Source organism: Saccoglossus kowalevskii, chromosome 10 (assembly GCF_978046115.1).
Source record: "Saccoglossus kowalevskii chromosome 10, keSacKowa6.1, whole genome shotgun sequence".
Taxonomy (NCBI): Eukaryota; Metazoa; Hemichordata; class Enteropneusta; family Harrimaniidae; genus Saccoglossus; species Saccoglossus kowalevskii.
In genome coordinates this window covers 29915158-29942493 of record NC_140650.1, presented here as the reverse complement: position 1 = coordinate 29942493, position 27336 = coordinate 29915158, and the positions used below count along the sequence as shown (strand labels likewise).

Sequence of the window (27336 nt, the reverse complement as noted above, 5' to 3'; positions counted from 1 at the left end):
CACCACCACTAGAATTTCTTGATATGCTCAGTCAGAAAACTGTCATCTGTCTTCTTATTCAGAAACACTGGAGCTGAAAAATTATGCAACCGTTGGCTAGCGGGAACAGAAGAGAAGAGAATGGAACGGTCACGCCTCGATTGCGTAATCGCCCTGTGGGTGACCCCTTAGGCGAGGATTTTTTCTATAGGGAATGCTACCCTAGGGTGTTCTTTGTGGACCCGGGTATATTCCCCAATAGTTTCCGTTCGGGGCTGTAATCTGTAATTAAACCTAACGTGTAATAAATTAATTTATTATTTCCACGGACTTTCTGATAGGTGATGTAGTAAACTCTGCAAGAAGGCAGGCATTCCCGTATTGACCGACGCGTTTTTTTTGTTTTGTTTTTACATATTATCTATGCTTGTAGTAACAATTTAATGAGAGCAAGTCTAAAATGGCAATGAAAAACGTTTACGCTCAATGACGGATAATATTTCCATCTAATGCTGATGGCACTTCTGCGTCTGAAGTAAACAAAATGTTAACCACGTCGAATATTTGTTATTGTAATTTATTGGTAATATAAAAATTCAATGTGTGGTTGGAGTCAGCATTTTATAATTGCCTCAAATCAGCATCCTGGTCATCTTCAATTATTTTGTTGTCATTGCCATTACATTGAAGTATGAGGCGGCGGCCATATACACACAACATTAGTGTTAGAATCACACACTTTTACATACTATTTCTACGTATTTATTAACATAATATATTTCTTCCACACAAAATGAGCTATACTACAAACAAAATAGCTTGCTTGATAACAGGTTTAGCAACTACTTATGTCCGTTTAGCTATGCTCTTGGCGTCACGGATTAAATGCTAATCACAGTGTCCACACAAAATACGTGATGGGGTCGTAGTGATTTTGGAATTTTGCGGTGAAAACAATTGTTCATACAAATTAGTGAATGACCTTCAACTTGCTAATTTAAAAAAAAAACTTCACTCAGATTATCAATACATGAACACAATGTTTCGAGAACAATTTTATAATGGCGAAAAAATAAATACTACATAAGCGCAAACAAACTAAAACATAATTGCGTCAGTTCGAACAAACTGTGATGCTGTGTTATTGTTTGGCCAATTATGTATTGCGTGTGCTAGTTCCAGGTGCGGGGAACGATATAGAATAAACTATATGATACACTGCTCATACCTCATACCTCCCCCATCCGTAATTTACTAATTTGCAATATGCGTTACGCATTAAATAAAGTATACGATTTTGAAGTTAATTATACACCCGCTATTTTACATCTATTCTATGTTATCCCACATTTGACAAAAATAATTCCATACAAGGGTACCAACTATGATTACATATAAACTTTTGACCATTGACTATAATTTCATCCCGAAAACAAAACATGGAAAACACATTACATTACGAAATGAATGATAAAGTACTATATTTAAAGGTCACGGATGTAATGACAATAAACATTCAAATTCAACCAAAGAAAGTGTTTTGGGACCGCAGCGTGAATAAATGAGAAAATAACATGATTAATTTATATAACATTTTAGTTAATATTTTGAATAGTACCAAAACATTCGTATACATTACTGGGGGAAAAGATAGTGATGAGATTCCATAATATATTACAACTGAATACCAATATATAGTTTTAGATATTAAAGGTATTGTAATAGTAAAGTAAAACACAAAATTATACGAACTTTATTATACAAATGCAACACTTTCGTTTAAGACAAATCACATTAAATCAACAACATGTAGTTTTGAACAACAATATCGGAAAACTATAACATTAAATGTTCACCTTTACACATTTTCCCGATTTTTATTATTCACACAGGTACAAATGCTTGGAAATATTCTATTCTTAATTATTTGCAACGTTCCATGAATAGCAATTTACTGTTTACTAATATGAATCATTTCCAAAAACACCTAAAAAAATAATTGATTGGACGTGCACTAAATGGTGCAACGTTTTCTCATCGATAATTCAGCCATTAATAAAAAATAATTATATTATAGATCCCAAGAAAGTAACATGAGAATGCAACTGCAACAGAAGGATATTATCATTACTGACTCACATAAGTGTATGGACTTAAGCCTTCTCAGGTGTCGTAATTTTACCTTAGCTCGATAGATGTAGCTATTAGAAAATTATTTTTTTAGTTTATATGCGGGTACTCTTACCAGGATGGGTTCTTTTTGATTTAACGCAAACAACTTCAGCTTTTACCATTACACCTTTTCTCACTGATTGTGAAAGAGTTGGCCACAAGTACATCAGGGAAGTACCCGCATCAGGTGAATGTTGTCCATTTGGACACTTATGTTTATTACTATCAAATGTCGTTTGACTGTAGTCAACATGTAGTGGGGGAGTTTGAACTTCGAGTTGCCAACACAACCGGGCGCATTTGTCAACGTATCCCCGCAAAGCTTTTTCCTCGCATTGGCCGTAAATCAGTTGAACCATTTCATTGCTGTGCCCCTCACGAATCTCATAAATAAGCCTTCTGGTTGATTTCTGAAAAAAATACACCATTTGTAACAAGTTGTTTAACAGCAAATAACAATAACAAGCATTAACTATCACAATGCAAAATCTCAATCGTAACATCCATTTTGACAGACTAACTGCTTTCTTGTTTAGTATCACATATTAATATCTAATCAAATTAATTTATTGTATGTATTCAGATAGACTACAGTGGATTGTTTGACATTTCTCATCTCTATGCAGTAAATTTTGAGTTTTATGAAATTACATCTTCTGTTACATATTTGGGTTCATGGTTATCTAACCAATGATCTAAGGTTGAATCTGCATACATTTGTTTAATGTATTTTTTTAATTTCACCCACTGACGTCAGTGTATTGTTGTTATATACTATATGACATATGTCTACGATCAGATAGTTGTTCAACTGATTTCGGAATTACTCCCAGTACATGTATCAATATTAGGCTGTGCAACTGTTCATGAGTAGACGTTTGTTTGTAAACAATTACACGCTATAGCCATTAGACGCATGCGCAGGTGACGAATCCCCCCGCTTTAAGTGTGATAACCAAACTTAAGTCATACAACCTTGATATACTAATAGTTTATTTATAGATAATTATTTGTAATTACCAAACATTGAACAGTGTCCCACTTAAACAACGATGCAACCCAATTTACTCTAGTAACAAGTTTTAATAATTACTTATCTATTACGTGCATATCGTAATAAAAATGTTTCACACGCCCACAAAACAATTATGTCAGAATATGCTCTTAATTAAAAATTATTGATCAAAGCTAAACTTGTAACAGTGGCATTTACCTCAATGATACCTGTAATGTCAACTTTAGTTGCAGTTTTCTTCAGATAGTTTTTTAAAGAATTATTCAGTTCTCTTTGCATATTCAACATCTCACCATCTTTAATGGGTCCTGTTTCACAACACAGAATTGCTGTAAACTAAGCGGGAAAAACAGTGATTTGTTTTATCACACCTACAATCCACCAATCCAAACAGACTTGGTGATGTGCGCAAATTATCATATATATGAAAATCCGTGCTCGAGCCAGTTTATAAACAATAATGGTCAGTGTTGAGTCTTTTTCAATTTTACTGCAAGTCTCAGAAGTATTGGGCAGCCAATTTGCCAACTCGCTAGCGAATTGGCTAACTGCTTCGGTTTTGACGAAACGGTTGGCTTTCGAATCTCGCTGGTGCCGTCTTGTGGTCACGCCCTCTCTGGGTGAATCTATATAACAGTATGGGGACGGTCGTCATACTTTAGGAGCTAATCAGCGACGGTCTTACAGTTGAATGGCGATTTCGCTTTCAATATACCAGGGGAAGTGTTCCATGTTCTTTGTGTAATGAGGTATAAAATCGCAAAAACGACGAATGAAGTCGAATTTTATTAGCGATTGGCTTAATGTTACCCCAATCGTCTGGATGCGAAGGTTTATTTTCTTCCTGACTTGTAAGAAACTGTTTCCCAACTTCCTGTTTCTCTTCGTTCAGTTTCAAGCAGTGTTCAAGGTGGCTACCACCATATAGTAAATATCGGCGGTTTAATCGCATTTATCATATTATCACTTGTACGCCAGCTGACTGTGGCCATTCTCAGGCTGGCCGGGGAAACTACTTTATAACGCCTTGCAAGGCAAATCATTCAGGGGAATCCAGACATGTACCAGGCTACGTAAAAGCATTCTATGTCCCCTAATGCAATATAGACCAGAGTGGACGAGACCACGAATACTAACTGGTAATTTCCCAGATAAAAGGACCTGCATTTCTTAAAATGAATGAATTTATTTAATTTTATTTTAATAATATTTAATACTTACTATCTTGAGCAACTGTTTGTGATGAAGTCTCTATTTAGTGAATATTTATATTTCTTAACTCACCTTGCCTCTATTTTCCCCTTTGTCGATGCCACAGGGATTAACCATCATAGCGTTAAATCCGGATTTCAGTGTACTGGCAGTTTTATTTGTTTCTTCATAAACTACCTGATGAAAAAATATAAAACTCATAATAATGAACGCACTGGTATAAACCAGATACAAGTGGTGGTATTAATATTCACCGGAAGATGCGTGAATGCCTAAAATATATACGTCAATTGGAAAATGCATAGCCCTGGTGTGATGTGATCGTCACAATTCCTTGAACTCTGGGAACTAAGGCAGATACAACGTATTAAGTTAATTGATATCCCTAAGGTTCTGGGTCAATGCCACTGACTAACAAACTGGGTGTAATAAAAAATGAGTAGAGGTCCAGAAGTAAGAAAGCCCATGAGCATGATGATATACTGATCTTTTAAGTGAACTATATAAAAAAAAGCTGTGAAAGTTTGTGTTAGTGAGAATACCTGAAAACACTGGAATACGCGAGGCGTAGGGACATTGACAGGTTATGAGTAAAATGCGTTAGAAGACAGATAGTTACACACATTCGATCGATATTTGGGTCAACAGTTTATGTTGAAGTTTATGTTGGATTTATTGGAATTCATAGCTAACTTCGTGTAGTTGCAACAAAACACAACACATGTCCCCGTGTGTCCTCAAGTTTAAAAAATATATAAATTTTGAACATGAAAAGTCAGAGAATATGGCTCTAACACTGCATTAAATAAAACATAATTGCAACCAGTCGGCCATTTTTAATTTTTGACAAAGTGGTGTGCATTAAGTACCTATACAATTCAATTTGTATACCAAGACTGAACAAGATTAGTCAATGAAGGACGGAGATCCAAACCGGAATTGCTGAAATGCTTGATTTTGATACTTGTTTAAACATTAAAATTTTGCCATTTTGATACCCAAATAAATATGCACATGTGCGACATACTGATGATGTATATGTAATGTTTGAACATGATCGGTCAAGACATGTCGGAGGTATAGCTTCAGAATTGTTATCGTTAAAACAATATCAATCCCTCCAAATACCAATACATGTTCTTTGGAACAAGAAAACAACTCCTGGTCGCACCAATACATCGCATCAATAATCTCTCACAATTAAAGATAAAATCATACATTCAACCTCAACTCCAACCTGTCTTGACTTAAGATTAGATCTTGAGCTGAAGTGGTCCAATCAAGTGCCCTATTTTCGGCGGGTTTGTTTGTGTTTGTTCCGCCTCTTTTCCCCAGAGAAAGTTTGCAAGAATATTACTTCTTCAAAATTCTTGATTACTATGACACTGTCTACTCAAACTGTAATATTGCACTGCAAAGTAAGCCCCAATCCATCATTAACCATTCGTATTCTATGTGAACTGAACAAAGCATGAGCATAATTTGGTTGCCAGATCTGGGCTTGAATGGAAAACAATAGAACAAGGACATCTCAATAAATGAGTCACCAAATATGCTAGCAGAATTCAGTTTCTCGTCGTAATTACTGACTACCATGCATTCTTCCAAAGCTAGAAATAAATATTACATTTTCAAAGCTCATACGCGGTCATTCAAATACCGTGTAGCCACCACTACAAATAACAAGTAACCTGTAGAATGCTGTGTGGGTAATATTTTTATATTGAATTTTGTTGCATTTGCGCAAATAGTTACCAAACAATGAGAAATCTATAGGATTGGATATACCTCTCAGCTGGCTTCACATGCATAGTTCAAGACTGCCTAACCGGTGCTTATACCAGGGTTTAGTTGCAGCACTGTGGTCTGTGGTTACAGCTTCATTTTCCGAGTACTAGTAATCACAAGAAATTGACATTACAATAGAAAATAAAAGACTGGCACTCCCATACAATTAATAGCAAGTGGCATTCCTGGAATTGAAACATAGATTTTGAAGTCACTGGTGTAGGCATTGAATAACTTGAAGTTGGCATAAAGACGAGGTAGTTTATTTAATCAGTGCTGAACTAGAGGTTGAAATTATAATTAAGTTCGTTGTCATATAATTTGTTTATTTAAATTTCTCCTGAATTCAAATAGAATACACTGGTGAAAGGATGTTTTTGAGGTGTGGTTACATTGTGTATGGAGTGGTAGGGTTGGGTGTCATATAATTTTTTCATTTTCAACTCTCATGAAATCACACAGAATTTCACTTAATTTATTTTCGATGAAAAGTTTTCAAGCATACGATGTGAATCAAATTTTCACTGTGCTGTGTCAAGTCTCAATAGAGTATGAGGGAAATGGCATTTTCACTGGAATTTATTTTAGCGGAAAAATGTTCACAGTGAAAGGAAGTATTCCACATTATTACATATATACTGCAGTGTATTTTGATTCGTCCCTGAAATCAAAATCGGTACTTCCACACCCCATATGTAAATGAGGTCTGAGAGCGAATAAAGTAGTCCGTTCAAGAGTAGCGTTTTTCGAAACATAGCAGAAATAAACAATATTTAGAAGTACGATACTTTACATTTGGGTACATGAATATATTTGCCGAGTGAAATGAAATTTGAACAACAGTAATGGTACTTCTAAGCAGTAACTTATTTTGACTAAAACTAATTTGCATATCACCCATGCAATGATGTTTTTGGTATTTTCACGGTCAATATGCAAATGAACATGGTATTGGCGATTCGCTCCACTTGGATTGCCCTTAAAATCACTTTAATTTTGTGTATCTGTGTGTGTGTGATTTCTAGTGTTTTCACGTATTAATTCTTCTGTGATTTGTTTGGCTTGGCCGATTTCGCTCAAACTTAGCAGGTAGGTCACACCTTCACCCTAGTTATCAGGAAATGTATCTCCTACAAATTTTGGATACAACACCTCAGACATAGCTCACTTTGCTCAGCTTGAGTGTGGGCACAAAGTTACTATTGGTAAAATCTGAAAACAAATTCTGACCACCGTTTCCATGGAAACAGCCAACAACTGAATTTTTTAATACCTTCACGCCAAATGTATCACACCCTACATTTCTATGATTAAAAAGCATGGACGTAGCTCATTCTAATCCGCTTGAGTGTGGGCAACAATTTACTGAGATTTTTTTTGGCTTGGCTAATTTTGTTTATAATTGACAGGCAGGTCGTACCGTCACTAATTGGCAAAACAATCCTGGTCAACAGCTACCATGGCAACAGCCATAAACTGTTTTTTGAATACTTTCGACCCCAAATTTATTACCTCCCACTAGTCTTGTATTCATGCCTTTTAATTTGGCTACGTTGCACACCGGTAAGAGATCACCGGTGCCGACATTGTTACACTGTATCAACGTAATCCCGACGCAACTTTGAACTTTGAATGAACTGTAAATGCTGCCTGCAATCTAGAAAATTTAAGGGATTGTTCAGTTACTCTGGCCTGGGGGGGGGGGTCGGCAGATTCCATTTTGTCAGCTGTAAATCTCAGTTGACCCACCCCTATCAACAAAAAAAGTGGGCGACCCCCTAACATTATATTTTAAAACATGCTGACCCCCCCCCCCCCCACGAAAAACAAAGAAACATTAACAGTTTTGGCTCTGACATGATTACAAAATGTATGATGTGCATTGTAAATATCGTGGTTTGCCGTAATTTTTAGTGTTTGCATTTAATAGACCAGTCACCTTAGGAGGGGAGGGGAAGCATAAAGCCAAAAAAACGACTACAGAAAAGGCTGCAGGAAGTAGGGAAATCTATGCTGCTAAAGATAGTAAATAAAAACAAAGCTGTGGAGTACTCACTTGATAAACGCCCTCATAAGATAGGAAAAGAGGATTTGAATCTAGGCGGTTTGAAAACTAATTTGGATTTAATATATCTTTCATATCTTATAGACCAGGAAAGCTTTACACCTGAAGCACAGTCTGTGCTTATGAAAACAAAGGACACTTTGATTTTTGTATAAATTTGTGTTGGATTTTGGTATTTTACAGAGCAAAATATGCATATTTAAAAGTTAAAAAAACAAAAAAACTATTTATTTATATACATGAATCCATTTAACTTTTTTGATTTGCTGAACAAAAACTGTCACTGCTCTTTGTACTAATTGCTGTGTTTTTCCGTCTCCAGCTACAATTGGATAAATCCAGTAAATATCTTATACAATGGTGACTTCAGACTTTAAATAAAATAATCTGATATCACATGGACTTGGGATGTGTTCAAAACTTAACTGTATAATTGCATGGGGCTCTGCTGCATTGCATAATCTGTTAGTTATTTGTCAACTTCAACCCCAAAATATTTAGCCAATAACTTTTGCATCAACAAATTTATAGGCAATATGGGTAATAGTTATTATTAAGAACACATTTGTACGATTAACTTTTTAATCTATTGTTCTGAAATAAAATTTAAAAAAATATATGCATAAGCGCGTGTGTGAATTGTGGAAAACAGGGTGACCCCCCCATTCGCAAAATCAAAAACAGGGTAACCCCCCTACTGATCCACCCCCAGGCCGAAGTAACTGACCAATCCCTAACAACAGCATACGTCCTAGCAATAAAATAAAATGACTTCTAAGGACTGAATGTTTTTTTGCGAACTTTGTATACGGTGCCCGGTTTTAGTTATAAACCGACGTTAGCTTCACGTTCATGTCCTACCATGGCAACAGCCGAAAACATATTGTCTTTATTGTTTTTGACTTGTTTTATTTCTTTTTAAAAAGTTTTTATTTTTTGTTTTATTTTTAGATTGTAGTTTTTTTTAAATTTCTTTCTGTAAGACCCTTTTTATCCTTTCCTAAGGATTTTATGCGTCTAATAAAAAATAAATAAATAAATATATTGCTAGTTTTTTTTTAGTGGAGTGGATCGCCAACCGGCTTGTTTTCATTGGCAAAATCGTTCAGCAACATGTTTGGCATAATAGGTGTACATCACATGGACTACTACGATTGAGAGAACTTTATGTATGTTGAATGAGTTTTATAAACCCCGAAGGGCTCTTGGAAGATCCACCCGCAGTAAAATTAGCGATTGCCATGGAGGCCAACCATCAACATCAAAATCCCAGGAGGTTTCTGCTGGCGACGTTACCCAGTTCCAAATAAACATCACCAACGCCAAATAAGCAACATTTTAACCGGTAATCAAGATTAATTCAATCCACGGCTAACAAGCAACATCACAAGTGAAGTTGTAGCGTGAAGCTCAGCGACTACTGCTGACAAGGTAAGTCATGCTTGCGTGCCTTCACCATTGTATTCAAACGAATCACGTGGTGTGCCGTTCTCTTTCAAACCCGGGATTCGATCAATAGGGGAGTTTCAGTAAAAAAAACACATTGCAAATCATGCAAATTCAACATTTTCAAACCAGTATACTAAAACAGAAATGCTCAGCGATGCAAAAGAAGGATAGATGTTACTTTTCATTATACACATCTCTGTTGATACAATCCCTCACATATTCTATTCCCAGTTATACCTGCGTAAATGGATTAGCCTCTTTTGATGTTGACATTCAGACTAAAATCACGTGACAGGCTGATAAAATTGGCTGTTGCATACACTTTCGCCGGTCTGGAAAATGTGTTTAGTTAGCTCTCATTCAAGTAACAATGCAGATTTCCCAGTGGGAGTGAAACTATCGACTCTGCCATTAAAAAATAGGGGTGTTTTGAGCAAAAAACGAATAACCCTGGAGTGCACACAACACACTGAATTTCGGAACAAATCTTGCATTATTTACAGCAGCAGAATACCACAGAAATATCAGACGAAACATGGAAACACTATATATATGTATTTCGGCCTGAACCCTCTCTATTGCAATTCCAGGAATTACCCCCCATATGTGCAACCATTTTCCACCTTGGTACCACCCAAGCCTGAAAACAAAATCTTAATACCACGCTGAAGCGTTTGGTAATAAATTGCCACTCAGGTTATTTTGAACCTCCCTCCCTTCCAAAAAAAACACAGATGTGCCAGAGGATTCTATGTTTGTACAACGTATTAACAAAACATCCATATATGACCGAAATCTGATTTAGGAATGGCAAACATGTTTAATTTAGATGATTTTGTAACATTAAAATGGCCGCCATTTGTGGCCATCTTGAATTGTTAAATGAATACATGTACATGTGTGCGAAATAATGCATGTTGTATATCCAAAGTTTGAAAATATTCATGAAATGTACGAGATACGGCTTTGGAACCAAATTTGTTAAAACAGAATGGCCACAAGGTAACTATTTTCCATGTTGCATCTCTATACTGAACTACTTCAGACAGCAGAACAATTATTCAGATCAGTCACACGATTTGGTCGCAATCTTGGTTTTCCGTCAAAAGTGGCAAACACTGTGAGCATTTGTTAGTGAGTGCCTAAATCAATCGACTACGAAATTGTGCACATAGTATCTATGGCCAAAGCTTCCTAAGAGGAAAATAAAATAATTTTGATCTGTTACAAGGTTTGGTTGTCATCGTGGAGTTTGCGTACGATTGTGAACGCCCTTAGCATAAGAGTAGTGTTAAAGAGTACTGAAGAAGACCGTGTGACGAGTTGGAGTTTATTAATTCTGTTTCATTTATTTATCACAGTTCATAACTAACTTGCTGTGGTTTCGACATAAGAGATGACGTAGTTGTGATGACCATATGAGAACTGGTAAATTCACGACTGATGAAGACGTAGTGCAAGGAGAAGTACTCATAACATACTCCTGAGAGTATCGGCATTATAAACGCGTCGCAGAAACTGGAAATTGTAATACGTACTATTATCTAGATGAGATGAAACACTGCAGGAAACACTGTAACTTTGAATGTTCATTGAAGTATGACGTTCTCCCATAGTAATTCAGCATACCAGTCTTAAATAATCTAATCTACCGACCGAATATTACGCCATATTTCGGAATGATAGGGTACGTATTATTGTCCTAAATTATTCCAAAAGTGTCAAAAAAAATCATTTTTTTCTTTAAAATTGTGCTCTTAGGAATTGCTCAAAAAATAGCGATTTAAACAAAATAATTGCTCAAAAAATAGCGATTTAAAAAAAAATATCACAGTGGGGACCGGAAGGCCAATTGACTGCTGCAAAACTTCAAAATACCGGAACCGTCGATCAATCTGAAACCAAGTTGTAGTTGGCATGGATATTTCACTTTCAATTCATAACTATACATACACTGACATAATTCATTATTTGTTTTTTTATTATTTCAAGTTGGTGCGAAACACTCAGTGGGAGTATTTGCGGTTATTGCGTCTGTGTGTACGTCTGTTCCACTGATATGTCAAGAAGAATCAATTATCAGAATTCAATTCAATGGTACGTAGATACTCAGACGTGATTAGTTTTTGATTGAAATCCGTTAATATTAATTACCTAATTTGTATATCAATTAGCAAATTTTGCGCATTTTCTCTATTTTCCCATGTACCATTCAACAAATTTTAATGATACTTAGATGATCTGGTATAATGCGCAGACCTGGTTAGTTTTTGGTGGTTTACATGAAATTGGAACACAAGCTGAATGACCACCGCCCTTAAATTTATTTTAGTTGGAAAAAAAACCATTAGACCAAAGGGACTGTCGAGAGCACGCTCTGATTTAGGGGCAGGCGCCCTCCTTCAGCCCGCAAAATGAATTGACAAACCCAGCCCACCGGGACCTACTTCGGCCACGTCAACGTCAATAGGATCGCCCCCCTTTACCGACTTTCTGGATCCGCCAGTGGACAGTATAATTTTACTACGGAACGGAAACCCAGACATGCCGATTTACTTTGCAACACGCACTAATTCTCCCGATGTTGTGCCAGTGTACCCACAATTTTATCAAAAGTTTTCCGACTACTAAATGATTGAAACTAGACGATAATGAATTCAAATAATAACACAGAGGCGCAGATATGCTTTAAGCAGTGTCAATAGGGTCCGTAATATTTCATGAATTCCTCTTCTCAAAAAGTTAGGCAACATTATTCAAGCACTACTCATGTTATAGAATATGGCTTAGGCCTAAAAAAAAAAGGGTGTGTTTCCGGTAACCCGACCCTACCTAAAAATACGTCCTGATCCTAATTTTTTTTAAACATATATAAGATTTTAATTTATTACACAGTTTAAATTTAAAAAAAAAAATTGCTATTTGATGATGACGTTTTGTCTCTCGTCCCGACTTCCGATGGTGTTTGGAAACGTGTGGTCGATGATGCGTCTTTTAGCCAATCAGCGATCGCATACCACATCACGTGCCACCATTTTACCTATTTTTAGATTCCAAAATGGCCGCCTCCAGTGCAAGTGCGGTCGTCGTTTGTGCGATAAAAAATGTATGTTCAAAGCACAATGTTCGGACATCGAAGTCGTTTATTTCTCTAACAACTGAAACTTTTGAGGATTTCGAAGATTTCTACGCATGTACGGGACAATCGTTCTGTGAGTTTGCGTTAGCAGAGAACGAACATGGGCCGTGAACAAAAATCGGAAACACGGACTCGATGTTCAAATCGCCCGTGTCGAGCGTTGTCAATTCTTTTGGAACTAAATTCATAAAGTTCACTTGTGTCCCTGAGCCGGACAGCACGATGTGTTCGAAACTTGATAAATGCACAGAACCCGCATCGCCATAGACGAAAAATCAATTCGAAGTACTGATGTCTGCTTCGACTAAGAAAAAGTCTCTACCATTGATCAAAATCTCAAAGTACGTGCATAAACTATGGCGCTCTTAGAAATAACGTTCGGTATTTGTTTTTTACTTGTATTCAGGAAATATAAATGAGTTACTTTTAATTTGTAACTGAATTTGACAATCCATTAAATTTTAATATAAAGTGCCTACAAATTATTTTGTCCAATTATAAGATTAAGTAGGCTTCGTTATTCTGGGAATTTGACGTATTTATGTGTACCTATATATATTTGCAAACTTTATTTTAATGTAAAAACTGTGTGTTTTATAGCAATAAATGTTATAAATAGTCTTTTTTAATTGATTTTATACAACTGTAAAAAATTAGAATAGCATAATTATATATTTTTTATTTCTTAAAAACAACACACTTGCAAGTTGTAGGTAAATTTAATATTTGTTTACAGTTCGGACGTAAAGAATGCAGCAGGTATACATTTTGTATCAAGGAAAGATAAGCTGCATGCACCAGTGAAGGGTATCTCCCATGCTGCACGAGACCCTATGAAAAATAAATGAACATTGAACATGGAAACATGAATAAAACTTGAACATCTTTGAAACTTGTCTTTTTTCACATTCTATTTAGTTGGCGCCTCAGTTGAACTAGGTATCAACAATTGTCCTCAATGGCTGTTTTTGAATTCTGAGATCAACAAGATCCATTGAGTATGATACCCCGGTACTTGATATCTTGGTGGTGTCAGTATTTTGAAACTAACTAATATCAGTTGCCAATGTGAGCAATTTCGACCAATATAAAGATTTATCATCTCAAAATATAAATTCAAATAATATTTGGGTATTGAATAAAGACCCAAATATATTCATGCTAATTATATTTTTTCAGCAAATTGTATTTCAACTTGTCGAAATTGTTTGAATGCAAAAAAAAAGATTAATAAAAAAAAAGTAATCCGACCTACCCTACCTATTTTTTTCTAGCTCGTTACCCGAAACACACCTTTTTTTTAGGCCTTAATATACCGATATATCTTGTATTTGGATCAAAACTGACATTCTCAGCCCCATTAAACCGAACAAGGGTATGTCGAAAGAGCAACACACTTACTTCAAACACTCGGCATGCAAGTCTTTCTGTTGCTTTTGAATTATTTGGCTGGAGTTTATCCAGTTTCTCAATCGCATCCATTCGTTCGTTAGCATAGAACTCTTTGTACTGTTTTTCCAACAAGGTAGAGCTATCTATTTCGCAGATGTTTACAACATTCTCTGTATCACCAAAATTCATATTCGCACCAGCTACATTAGCTGTGCTGTGGAAAAAAAGCAGAATGGATTTCAATTAATATGAAATAATAAGTGTTATGATTGGTTGTGTTATATACACTAGTCAGTGTTTAGTTTGGTTTCTTCTGTAAACGCCGAAACAATAAGTAATTTCTACAGAGTCAAATATAAATAATCAATTTTTAATGAGATTATCTTGTAAGGTTATCAATACCAGTGAATTTGATGCCACTATAAAACAGAAAACGCGGAGAAATGTCCACAGTGAACGAAACAGTTTCACAATCACTGATACACCGTCTCAGGTACCCGCCTGCGACCCAGAACCACGCTACGCTAGAGTACACATAGTCTCCAGATCGCTATTGCGTAGCGAGGGTTCAGATCGAACATGGCTGGAAAGCCTTCGAGTGTAAGCTATTCTAGAAAACCGTCAACCGTGACTTTTAAAGGGCGTGGTTGTCGCGCCACGCATGTGCGAGATATGGGTCTCATATAAACAAAGCCGGCAGCTTTGACTGTTGTGCACACCAACAAATACAAACCGAGAGGTTAGCAAGCTTTAATTAGGTAATTCCTTTGGTGATTGGAAGAAGGTATCAAGGATTCACCGGCGATAATTAGTGCAAGTCGCGCGCAGGTCAAAACTCGTACTCGTGTTAATTATAAGAGCGCATTGGATTGTGGGAAAATCAATGTTCATCAACACAAATGTCAAATATATGCCTCTCCAAATAAAGGGACATATACAACCGAGTTTACAAATACCCAAAATAATGAAACTCAGCCCACTCTCCCATTTGTAAACAAATTCTGACCTTATACTGAAAACACATGAATTATTCACTGGTTTTCTATTTCGCTGATAAGTTATATTCGCTGAATTTAATTCACTTAATCATGTATAATAACGATATAACTCTAGTGTTTTCCAGTGAAATTGCTCAAATCACCAGAATAGTAAATTTAAATGCAAGATATTTCTGTCTTGTAGGTGTACAAGTGAACCTTGTTATTGTTGTAGATTAGTTTACCAGGGAATGTCAAAAAACATACTGTTTTATTTGCCCAATTACAGAATCCAAATATTGCTCTTAAACTGTAATTTCAAATATTGTAGCATTTTCCAAAGTACTGAGCAAATCAGAATATGCATGTTAGATTTTGAGAAATATAATGACTACATGCTTTGTTACAAAGTGACCAGTACTAATTATAGGTAACAATAGTCCGATTGGTAGTAAGTGCAGTGAGTCAGTCCAGGGCTAAGAGATTAATAATACCCAGTCCTAGTTATGAGTAACAAATGTCTATTTGGTTGTTAGTGCAGAGAGTCAGGTCAGGGTCTCAGGGATTAATAATATCCAGTTCTAGATATAGGTAACAAATGACGCATTGGTAGTTAGTATAGTGAGTCAGGTCAGGTTTTGGATTAATAATACCTAGTTCTAGGTAACAAACCCCATTGGTGCATGTAGTTAGTGCAGTGATTCAGATCAGGTCCTCAGGGATTAATAAAACCCAGTCTTAGTTATAGGTAACAAGTGTCCAATCGGTCATCAGTTCAATGAGCCTGGCCAAGACCTCAGGATTAATAAAACCCAGTCCCCAATAACAAATATCAGGTCAGAGCTTCAGGGATTAATAATTAATAATACCCATCAGTGCACCGAGTCAGGTCAGGGAATAATAATACCCAGTTCTAGTTATAGGTAACAAAGCCCATTGGTGCATGTAATTAGTGCAGTGATTTAGGTTAGGTCCTCTGGGATGAATAACACCCAGTCCTAATTGTGAGCAAAACAAATGTCTTATTGGTTGTTAGTGCAGTGATTCAGGCCAGGGCCTCATGATTAATAATACACAGTTCTAGTTATGAATGTATAGAAAATAATTGTCCCATTGGTTGTTAGTGCAGTGAGTCAGGCCAGGGTAATTAGATACCAATAGATTGAATGATAACTTTTGATTTATAAAGGTAATGATTGTTAATATTATTTATTCACTCTTGGTACATGAATAAATGATCTATCACAGCAAGTATCTGGGAATAAATTTAATTGAATTCATGGCCTCCCAATATTTAGTAGGAATGACAAGTTGTTACTCACATTCACATACTATATCCGCAATGCAGCAATAATAAACGTCGTCTTTGTATTGTAGAACGTAATGTTCGTGGCATATTTTTGAACATTTTTTTTGCATATTTTCAAATGTTGCGAAGTTGTCTTAACACTAGTAAAACAAAATAGTTAATTTTGTACTTAGAAAAATGCTGAATATTAATAAAAATACGACGATAAACAGCTACGCGTGTCATTGTTTTTCTACGGGCTTAACGACGAGACTAATTAAAATAGATTGACAGAGGACTATGCAAATCACTGCCCCCTTCTCGTTGATAGACCTGCGCATGCTCCAATCAGTCATAACATCAACAACATGGCTGCCGCCGGATAGTAAAAAGTTCGTCGTAAAAAGAGAAAACCTGGTCCGCCAAAACACAAAAATAAACAAAAACAAAAAACGCATGAATGCGGAGGTACAGTTCGACCTAAAATTATCTGATGCTGGTTCATATTACGACCAAGATGTTTTCTTGAGTTCTGACTCCGATTCGGGCTCCGAGTTTGATCACTGACACGATCACGCTTTGGACCACAGTCCCTCTTTTTTGAGGGACTGTGTTTTGACGAAGCAGCAATGCCGTCCAAGAAAATTAATATTACACGAATCGACGTCTTTTTTGAATACAGATCATTTTGTGTAATATATTCGTAGTTTAGACAGTTTACGTGGCTGGGGCAACAACTGTTTGTACTTTCAACGGAAGCGACCAACTGGACGCGACAGGACTGAGGACTAGATAGAACTTCTGGATTAAGCTCTGTTAGGATTTATTTATCACACTAATAAGACTAACATGGCTTATGACCTAATCCCACGTATTCATTACACTTTGCGTTTATTGTTGTGATAAGATTAAATCGTTGTCCTCCCTTGTTTACTCAGTGAACAAGTGACGCCATTTTACCGGGTGGTTTCCAAAACTTCGTTGCATTTTCCCGAAAAATATCCGTTCCGGTATGATTATTTTCGTCGATTGGGACGTCAAAGATACGAGTATTATCCAAGCGAATAACATTGAATCAAATAGGTTTCCAGTCGATTAGAAAGACTTTTTTGAAATTACTTTTTTGCAAATTTGCCGTTTTCGAGTCTTTCCGCCTGGCACTACGCGTAATACGTTAATATACGTCGAACAAACACAGGATCAGTGGAACAGTTACATTTTTTCACAGAAGATTCTCATCTAATATACCAATAACCGTACGTATCGCATTATTCGATGAACTTATTAAAGCGACAGAAATCTTGAGTAGAATAAAAACAAAAGTTTTCACTTTTGGCTCCCATTTGAAGAAAACAAAGGCTTGCATTGAACTGTCCGGACACGGTCCGATTTGCTCAGTTTATAACAATATAAAGGATTTCTGCAACTTCAGTATGTTTTCCGTACGTCTGTTTTGAGTGAAAAACTCAAAACAGTCTATTTTCGAGAGAAACACACATACACTTTACTAGTTTGAGACAAAAAATATTTGTACACAATTTAAACACATAGCTAACTACAAATATAGAATATGTATGTAGTCAAATTCCATCTTCACTGTGGAATACAGGTTTGAATATAGGCGAACCTGGGTTTCATCCTTAAAACAAATTAAAACGTAATACAAAGATTGAAATACACATGTCATGGTTGTTATTCATGAGATTAATAACAAGTGGAACCAACCAATAATTTATCACGTTTTCTTTACAATTTAATTTTATGTCTCATATTATAGCATTTCGAACTGACTATAATATTGCCTAGACCAGTCAGTTTTAAATGAAATGTGACTATTGACACACCTTTGTCATTTACGCAAGTGAAATAGCAAATACGTGGTTATATAATATACAAATTGTCATAAAGTTATAAAGGGAATAAATATGATTGCTTGATCAACCATCGAACATTACACTGTGGTGTGTGTTTACATTACTTCCACTGATTGGTTAATTAGGATTCATAGAACACCGATGCAAGATCAATCATCAACATACACACAGTTTTGCCATCAAGTTCACATTACATTCACCGATTGGTTAATTAGGATTCATAGAACACAATGTTCAATAATCAACATGAACACTGTTGTTCATCAGGCGTGCCGAAAAAAAAGTTGATGACATGTTCAAATTTTGCAATTTTATTTGTTTTACACAAAAAGAACGCAATTTCACTAAATTGCATTGAAATCCAAAAATAATTAAAAACAACTTTCAACCCATTATATCTTTGTACCAAATTTAAACTGTAAAATCATCTGTAAAATGGGCAGAACACTCATAAAAAACAAAATGACCACCAGTCGGCTATTTTGAATTGATTCACGAAAAAGTGTGCATTAGTAACCAACTATGATTGATGTAAATGCCAAGTTTGAAGGTAATTGGTCAAGATATGTCCAAGAAACAGTTTTGAACATAAAAAATATTCAAAATACTGAAAAATATAACAATACATTCTTAATAAACAATCTGGAAAACTGAAATAATTATATTCATTGCATACATTGCTAACATTACAACATCTCAAGCCAAAATTAATATTTAATTGCTATCATTAAATTAAAAAGCAAAGGTTACAGAAAATTTGATATCGCACAATTTTGTTTCATAAACTTGAAGACTTGATAAATCGGTAGACTTGAACACTTTTTAGGTTACAACAAATTAGTAAAAACTTATATGACATGGTAGGGCCATAATTTATGTCAATTTCTAATATATCTATTTTTCTAATTTTTCATTTGAACCTTTTTAAAGTGCAAAATTAAAGAACAAATATTGAAAAGAACATATATATTCAGACAAACTCGTAAGAAATATTGTGTAACAGAAGAAAGAATGTCTGAGCAATAACAAAAGGGCTCAAAACCCTGTTGGCATGACACCTAAAAATATGCACGATAACAAAAGGGGCCAAATCCATGACGGTCGATGCATTGGCAAATTCTGAACAAGCACTAGATGTAGTAACTAGGTTTCTATGTAACCTAACATAACCAACACACAGAGAGAAGTATATATAATAGTTGTATAGATTACCGTTGTTTTAGACTGGACAATTCTCTTTCCTTTTCTTTCAGTGCATTATCCAATGCCACAGAGTCTTCATACAACTCACAAACTGGGAGAAGCAGCGATTGTAAGTATGGTATGTCGGCGTACGTTTTTAAACGTGAGCAGTTGTGACTGTCTTGGTTTTGCTTGTCCATCGTGTGTGTGTGTGATAATTATTCTAGAATAAAGAAACATTGTGATGTTAATACATTTCCCTTTGAGAAAACAGAACGCAATGCTATACACGTTTCACATCATGGAATATGCTTAGTAATACAAGGTAAATTGTACGTTTCCTTTTTGGTACGACGACCAATAAATTTTGAAACACTACATTAAATTGCTTGTTCTTTGAGTTCAAGATACGTAATAATTTATTATAATAAGTCATAAGCGACCATAAGTAAAAAGTGATATTTTGACTTATTGATGAAAACTGCAAGTCTGATTGCTTTGATACTATATATATATAGGTACTACAGGTAGATCTCTCAGATTTGTTCATTTCGTGATGATATCTTCAATTATCTAATTTTGATGAATATTTTTGGTAAAAAGTTACAGTTTTTCGAATTCTTGTTGCGAACAGCAAGTCCAATCACTTTGATACTATACATATTGTTCATTTTCTAATGATATCTTCAGTTCTTTAATTGAAATGTGAAATTGCTAACAGCGGAGCTATCTCAGCCGACAGGCTGCTTGTGTATACAAATTGTCAGACAACACAATTATGACAAAGGTTGCATGTCCCTATCTGCAACAGTACTTAGTACATTTCAGTTATGCATATTAAAACATGTATGAAACTAATAACAGGAAATTAATATGCATGTTTTTCAACCCTGAAGTAATCAGATCTGTGAAATATTAAAAAAATGTATCTAGTTTCATTAAAATTCGATCAGTGCTACTCAAGATATCTGTGGAGCACCTATATATTGGTTAATTTATGCAAATTACGTACGCACACAATTTATTCATAAACTGAACATGTATATGCCTTATCTTGAGAAAAAGTGAAAATGGTGAAAAATTGCTAATTAATACGCAAATTAGGTAATTAGTATGCACACAATTTAAATCAAAACTAATCAGTATTGCGCATTATCCCAGAGCATCTATGTAACAAACAAGTTAAAATGCTTGAATTATATTTAGGTAACTAATATGTAAATTCTATAATTAATATGCACAGATTTCAACCAAAACCTGATCAGGTCTGCACATTATCCCAGAGTATCTATGTACTACGTTTCATTGAAATCTGTTTAATAGTACATGAGAAACAAGTGAAAATGCTTAAAATCAGGTAATTATTATGCAAATTTGGTAATTAATATGTACAGAATTTCAACCAAAAACTAATCAGGTCTGGGCATTGTCCCGGAGCATCTATATACCACATTTCATTGAAATCTGTATAATAGTAAAATGCTCGATATCGGTTAATTAATATTCAAATTGGTAATTAATGTGCACGGATTTAAACCAAAAACTAATCAGGTCTGAGCCTTACCCCAGAGCACATACGTATCAAGTTTCAATAAAATATTATTATTGGTTTTTGATATATCAGTGGAACAGACACACATGCAGACACAGACGCACACTAACCGCAAAGACTCCCATTATGTGTTTCGCACACGGGAGTCAATAATAAACTGACATTTAGTAATATAACGTACTTTATCTCACAATACATTATCGCCATTTACATAAAAAATTACATTGTAATATAACTGGGATCGACTACGAAAATACTAGTTGTACACTCGTGTAATTAAAAAGAAAATCTTGATATTTCGTACTATATTGTCATTTAATTTCCTTTTCAAACAACGTTATTCTGAAACACAAAGAAAGAAAGAAATGTTACAAAAATAAGTTTAGTTGCATACGATTTTCCTCAAACCAAAACACGCGGGAGAAAAAAATCAAGTCTGCCTGCAAGGTCAAAATGGCCGGTCTCTGCCTCCCGTAGCAACCATCGTTCTGATTGATAAGCTTTGATAATCATTGATAATTGATTTATAATCATCGTTTTTCGGAGTAAAATCTTTGTCTGACTCGTGTATATTAATGTTAGAGAACAATCTTTATAGAATATACAACTATTTGACCACTTACCATGAGAAGAATGAAGAAAACGCCGGCAACAGTATCCACACACAACACTGTTGCGAGTTAGCCAGAGGACTGAGCATGATCAGTACAGATCATATGGTCTATATCATTTTTGGATAGGGGTGCAACGATAAAACAGTATTTATTTGCAATTAAATTACGCTATAATAACGTTTTCATTAGAAATATAATAATAACACTTAACAATTACATCTTAAACATGTAATAGATTGACTTAACTTAGTGTTCTTAAAAAAGTATGAGTCTACACTACTAAGTAAACAGTGAATAGCTGCTAATAAATTACGTTATTTTAACGGCTTAGGATATTATAACTATGAAATAAAATATTATTTCAATGTACTTTAATTTTGAAAATGGCAAGTCGTTACAAAAAGCTAATATAACAGTTTTGCAAAAATTTGAGCGTAATAAAATTAAGCTATATTAACGTCTCTGTCACGGTTAGAGACCAGTATAATCGTATATAAAATTATCAATGTTTTTAAAAAGTTCATATGAAGCGTCATTTTATCAAAACGTTTGAAATAAAAACGTTATAAATATGTTATATAAAACAGTGATGTGAAATTATTTAATGTTAGTCCAATACTGACATTTAATAACATAATACATTGTAGAAAATTACGTTATAATGATGTAGTTCAAAAATGTTTTTTCAAATCGTTTTTATGACGTTACAAAAATACGTTGCATAATTATATTTGTAAACGTCATAATGTCGTTTTCAGAAAACGTATTTTCACCATAAGAAAAAATAACGTAATTAATTATATCATAATAACGTTTCATTTGACAACGCTATAATTACGCTTTCAATCAGCACCTGTGTAAATCCACGGAGTTATCAGAGTAGGGGGTTATTTATATTTGATCGACTGCTACCTCAGCTCGAACACCGTCATTTTCGAAGTGGGCGACTCAGCGATGGAAAACTCAGTTCAGTGGCCTATTTAGTAATAAACGAGCAAATTGGCTGATAGAACGTCGACATAACATTCCCTTGTTTATCACAAAAGTTTTAATTCACCTTGGGAAGGTCATTTGGTCATTTGGGTCATTGTGTCTCAAAGCGTTAGGACAAAATGGCTGCGATCACGAATTGTTCATCATTGAATGCTATAAGAAGTTTCGGACCTCAATTACTATATCTGGTACCTCATAATTTAACTAACATAAAACTACCAACCATACAGTAAAAAATAATATACTCACCGTTTTCTAACGCTAGTGGCTAATGTTGTATTCGGATGTACGGTGCACGCCAAATTTTGTCGATTACAGACCCTAGTAACAATGACCCTTGTGTCTTCAATATTGATACGTTATGACGTGGCCTCTGTAATACCTGCGAACAGTTGACGGCACAGACAAGTATGACCGTTGTTCAGGGTTGTAATGGTTTATTGGAACCTATTATCATAATCCTTATATGGAGTTGTTTATCAGGTAGTAGACTGCGTACTTTCCCGTAATGTATTTATAAACCTAATGACATGAATGTATGGTGATCCAAAGCACTGCGAGTATTTTGTAGTAAGACAGCACTACAAGATTTTTACCGATCCACACAAAACAGAGGTAAGTAGAAATATGTGAGATATATATGTGTAGCTACAGAGATGCAAGTTGCAACGATCGTATCACCGAATTCAGAGTCCCTCAACAACGAACTGTGCCACATTGAGTGTTTAGGTGATCATACTGCTTATACTGAAACAAATAGTTTAAGGACGTGTGTATATGACATATATGACTTTTTTGTAGTTTTTAACACACCAACGACACATCTTATTGTAAAATCCGGGAGTAAAATAACTAAAGCGGGAGTCATTGCGAAAAGTCTCTTGTAATATTTGTCAGGCGCATACAATCATATTTAACAAAGCAGGTAGACGCCTAGACAAATATAATTTTTTTATAAACCAGGATGTATTGGAAAGAGTGACATCATACACTTACCTTGGCATAAATTTAAATACAACAGGGAAATTAGACAGAGCCCAGGTAGACCTAAAAAACAAATCTCTTAAGGCCTGCTTCAAAATGAATCATCTGTTATTTTCGGCAACTTGGTCTATATATGGCAATATGGTCTAGTGGTATTATTACCCACACAAAACAGCTTTGGAATTTGACAACAACCAAGACAAACTCCATACCAAATTCTGAACGTTGTTATTAAAAGTGCACAGCAGAGCCTCAAACTTGCCATGTTTAATTGAATTAGGGAGGTACCCTCTTACAGTACAGGATACAAAACAATTGTTAAAATATTGCATGAGGGTTCAGGAAATGCCTGAAAATATATTAGTATGTGAAGCATACAAGCTTGGTATAAAGATGCATGATTTTGGTACTAAAAACTGGGTATCTGGTGTGAAAAAGATTTTGAAAAAACAGTATCTGGAAAGATGGGCAAATTAAATACAGCAATGCTACTATTGAAGACATTACAGAAAAACTTAAAATGCAATTCCAGAAAAAGTAAAGAATGCATGTTTGATGATGATAAGGGCGTGCATCACAACAACAAATTGAGAACATACAGAAAAATAAAAACTTATTTTTCTTTTGAGAAATACCTCCAAATGACTAAACTTAGAATAAGTGTCCACCGTTTAGAGATTGAATCGGGCAGATACAAAAATATTTCCCTCTCTGATAGAAAATGCCCTGTCTGTGATCTTGGAGAAATTAAAGATGAAACATTCCCTTTTCACGTGCCAGTTATATGATAAAGAAAAAAACAGCCTTTTTACTAAACATAAAATGTATGGAGAGAAATTAATAAACATAATAAATAATAAAAACGGTCACATAATTAAAGACATTTCAAAACACAATTATACTTGTTTTATGCTTAGCGAGCAAAAAATCAAACAATAACTTCAATACCAGCTGCCTCAAAAAATAATGCAAAACACAGATTTACATTTATTTACGTTATATTACAATTATTCATTTATCTCTTATTGTGAGATGTGTATTTATTTCATTCATTTACAGTATTTCTATTATTATTTTTTATTATTACGTGTATTTGACTTTATTGTATTTTATGTCAAGATCTCAAATGGAATACGATAGCAATACAGATTCACTTACTTACAAAGGAGCTTGTGTATCTGTTTACCGTGGGTATGGACAACGATTGTCCTGTTGGTTGGTAGTTGCCGCTTATCATATTAATTTTAGTAACTACATAGATTTGTTTTCAAATATCAATTATGGCTCACGGGCCACATTGGTCAGCAGCGAATCAGCACACATGACACCAAACCACCTATTCATAAAACAGTCAGCTGGCGTAGACGTGATATAATGAAACTAAATAAAGAGACAAGTTGAGGAACCAAATACCAAACCTTCACAGCCAAACGATCCGTTTAGGCAACATTAAGCCAACCGCTAACAAAATTCGACCGAATTCGTCATTTTTTGTATGTAAAAATCCATTGCATACGAACACCTAACGAAAAACATAGAACACTTTATTTTATTATCACGTGTTCACCAGCAGCTGACTGTGGTTCATATGAACGTTGTGCAACTCTATACTTGAGATATTTACCGGATTCAGAATTACCGGGTAATTTTTATTTCGAAATATGTACGCAGCCAAGCTATAGTTTTCTCTTTTCAACCCATCAACTTTGCACGCAATATTTTATACAGTACAGAAAAACACAAAACTGAGTAAAGTGAGACATATTTTGTACAATATTTCTGCCATCGCTCCACCCAAAGTTTATAATGATCCTAACCCCTTTTACATCTTACCTAATCTTAACCACCATCGCTAAAACAATCCGATCACCCACAGATCACGTGTCTTAAGTCCCGTCGCTAAGTAACCTCAACCTCGCATGCATCACAAATACCTGGAATTCGCTTGCGGTTCCTGGTATAGCCACGCAGCTGACATAGCAGCGTTTAGTCACTTGCTTGATCTAAGTAATGGGTCTTACTTCAAGTAGAATCGCATGGACGTAAAACTACCCCAATTAGAATCACCGGGTATCTCTTATTTTGAACTAAGTACGCAGCGAAGCTATAGCTTTTTACGCTTCTCGACCGTTAACTTCAAATAATAACTACTGAATAAATTATACAAGTAAACTTTATCTAAATACGTAGTCAAGTCTTGTTTTTTATGTAGTTAAATTCCTGTATTTTTTGGCTTGCGACAGCGCGCCAGGTCACATGAAACTAATAACAGGTACAGGTAACTAATATTGGTCGATTTCAACCCTGAAGTAATCATAAAATTTGATGAGTGCTACTCAAGTTATATGTGAAGCATCAATAAATTGGTTAATTTATAAAAATTAGGTAATTATTACGCACAGTATTAACCCTAAAGTAACCTGTATATGACTATGCCTAAGCATCTACATACCAGGATTCAATGAATCTGACGAGTGGTTGGGATATTGGTGGAAAAGTACAATATTTGCTAATTAGTATGCAAATTAGGACATTAATAAACCAAAAACTAATCAGATATGCGCATCTATGTACCATGTTTCATAAAATCTGTTGAATGGTAGTTGAGAATCAAGTGAAAAAACTTAAAAATGTTATTACTGCTAATATGCGTGAGTTTCTGCTGGTCCAAGATTGAATTATTTATAACATTAATATTCCACTCACTAAACAATATGTAATTAAAAACAACTTAACTATAAAAGGAAGTATCAAGTTCCGTGTATAAACACAAGTGTAAAAAGGCGGCGGAGCGCTATATTGGCCAAAATTGGCTAGTAAGGCGTCACAGGTCTGTGCTGATACACCACTTCCTGTGACGACACAGCGCTCTACCACCACATACCGACATTTACGGCGTGTCTTTGTTATTACAGAGATTTAGTGTTGATTTCTTTTTATTAGTAAACATGCTATTGATTTCTGATAATGCTCTGAAATTAACTGAAAATGGTGAAATAGTTATAATTTACTAAGAAAATAATTCCATCGCGAAATAAAGATTACTAAAGGTGCTACCCGGTTCATCGAGCCGACCGTCTTATCCATTGCCAGGTAAAATATAAACAAACACAAGCAAGCCGTGAGCTTTTAACATTGAAAACAGCCAGAACTCAATTACTAATTCGATGTTTTTTCATCATGCCGTTATGTGTTGGTTCTTGGGTATTTCAGCTTCGTCGTCCTGTACTTCGTTTACTTGCAGCACATGAATTTAAAAGTGTTATGCAAGGCACTGGACAGAAAGTACAGGAGGGTAGGTCGGTGTTTTTGTTTTGGGGGGGGGGGGGTCACTGATTGTTGTGGGGAGAGTTACAGTAATGTGTGCAGGCATAAGGGGGAGGGTCGCAATTGTTTGTGCAATGCAATAACTTATATTTAGATTCTAATAATGAATCATCAGACAGTGGAAATAAAAGTTACTTGCCGGTACTATACACCAGATCTGGAGAAAAAACAAGTTACTAGAACAGAAAATTCTTTGGCGACTAGCAATTCACCACTGGTGAAAATAATACTTATGTACGAGTACTAGTGGATTAAAGTACACAGATTTATTGTAGTGTTATATTATGATATGTTTTTACAATACCAATAGCCACTGTTGTTAACGGTTTAGGAT

The 27336-nt window shown here is 35.1% G+C and overlaps 1 protein-coding gene across 1 annotated transcript; it reads right to left on the bottom strand.

The window, feature by feature from the left end:
• Positions 1-718: 718 nt before the first annotated feature.
• On the bottom strand, positions 719-23126 carry LOC102805872 (uncharacterized). Its single transcript, XM_006823520.3, has 6 exons — positions 22941-23126; positions 19563-19755; positions 14221-14425; positions 4451-4555; positions 3365-3502; positions 719-2561 (listed from the first exon to the last, which is right to left on the bottom strand). Exons 2-6 carry the CDS (start codon positions 19730-19732, stop codon positions 2205-2207), a joined length of 975 nt encoding a protein of 324 aa, XP_006823583.2. The 5' UTR covers positions 19733-19755; positions 22941-23126; the 3' UTR covers positions 719-2204.
• Between the last annotated feature and the right edge of the window lie 4210 nt (positions 23127-27336).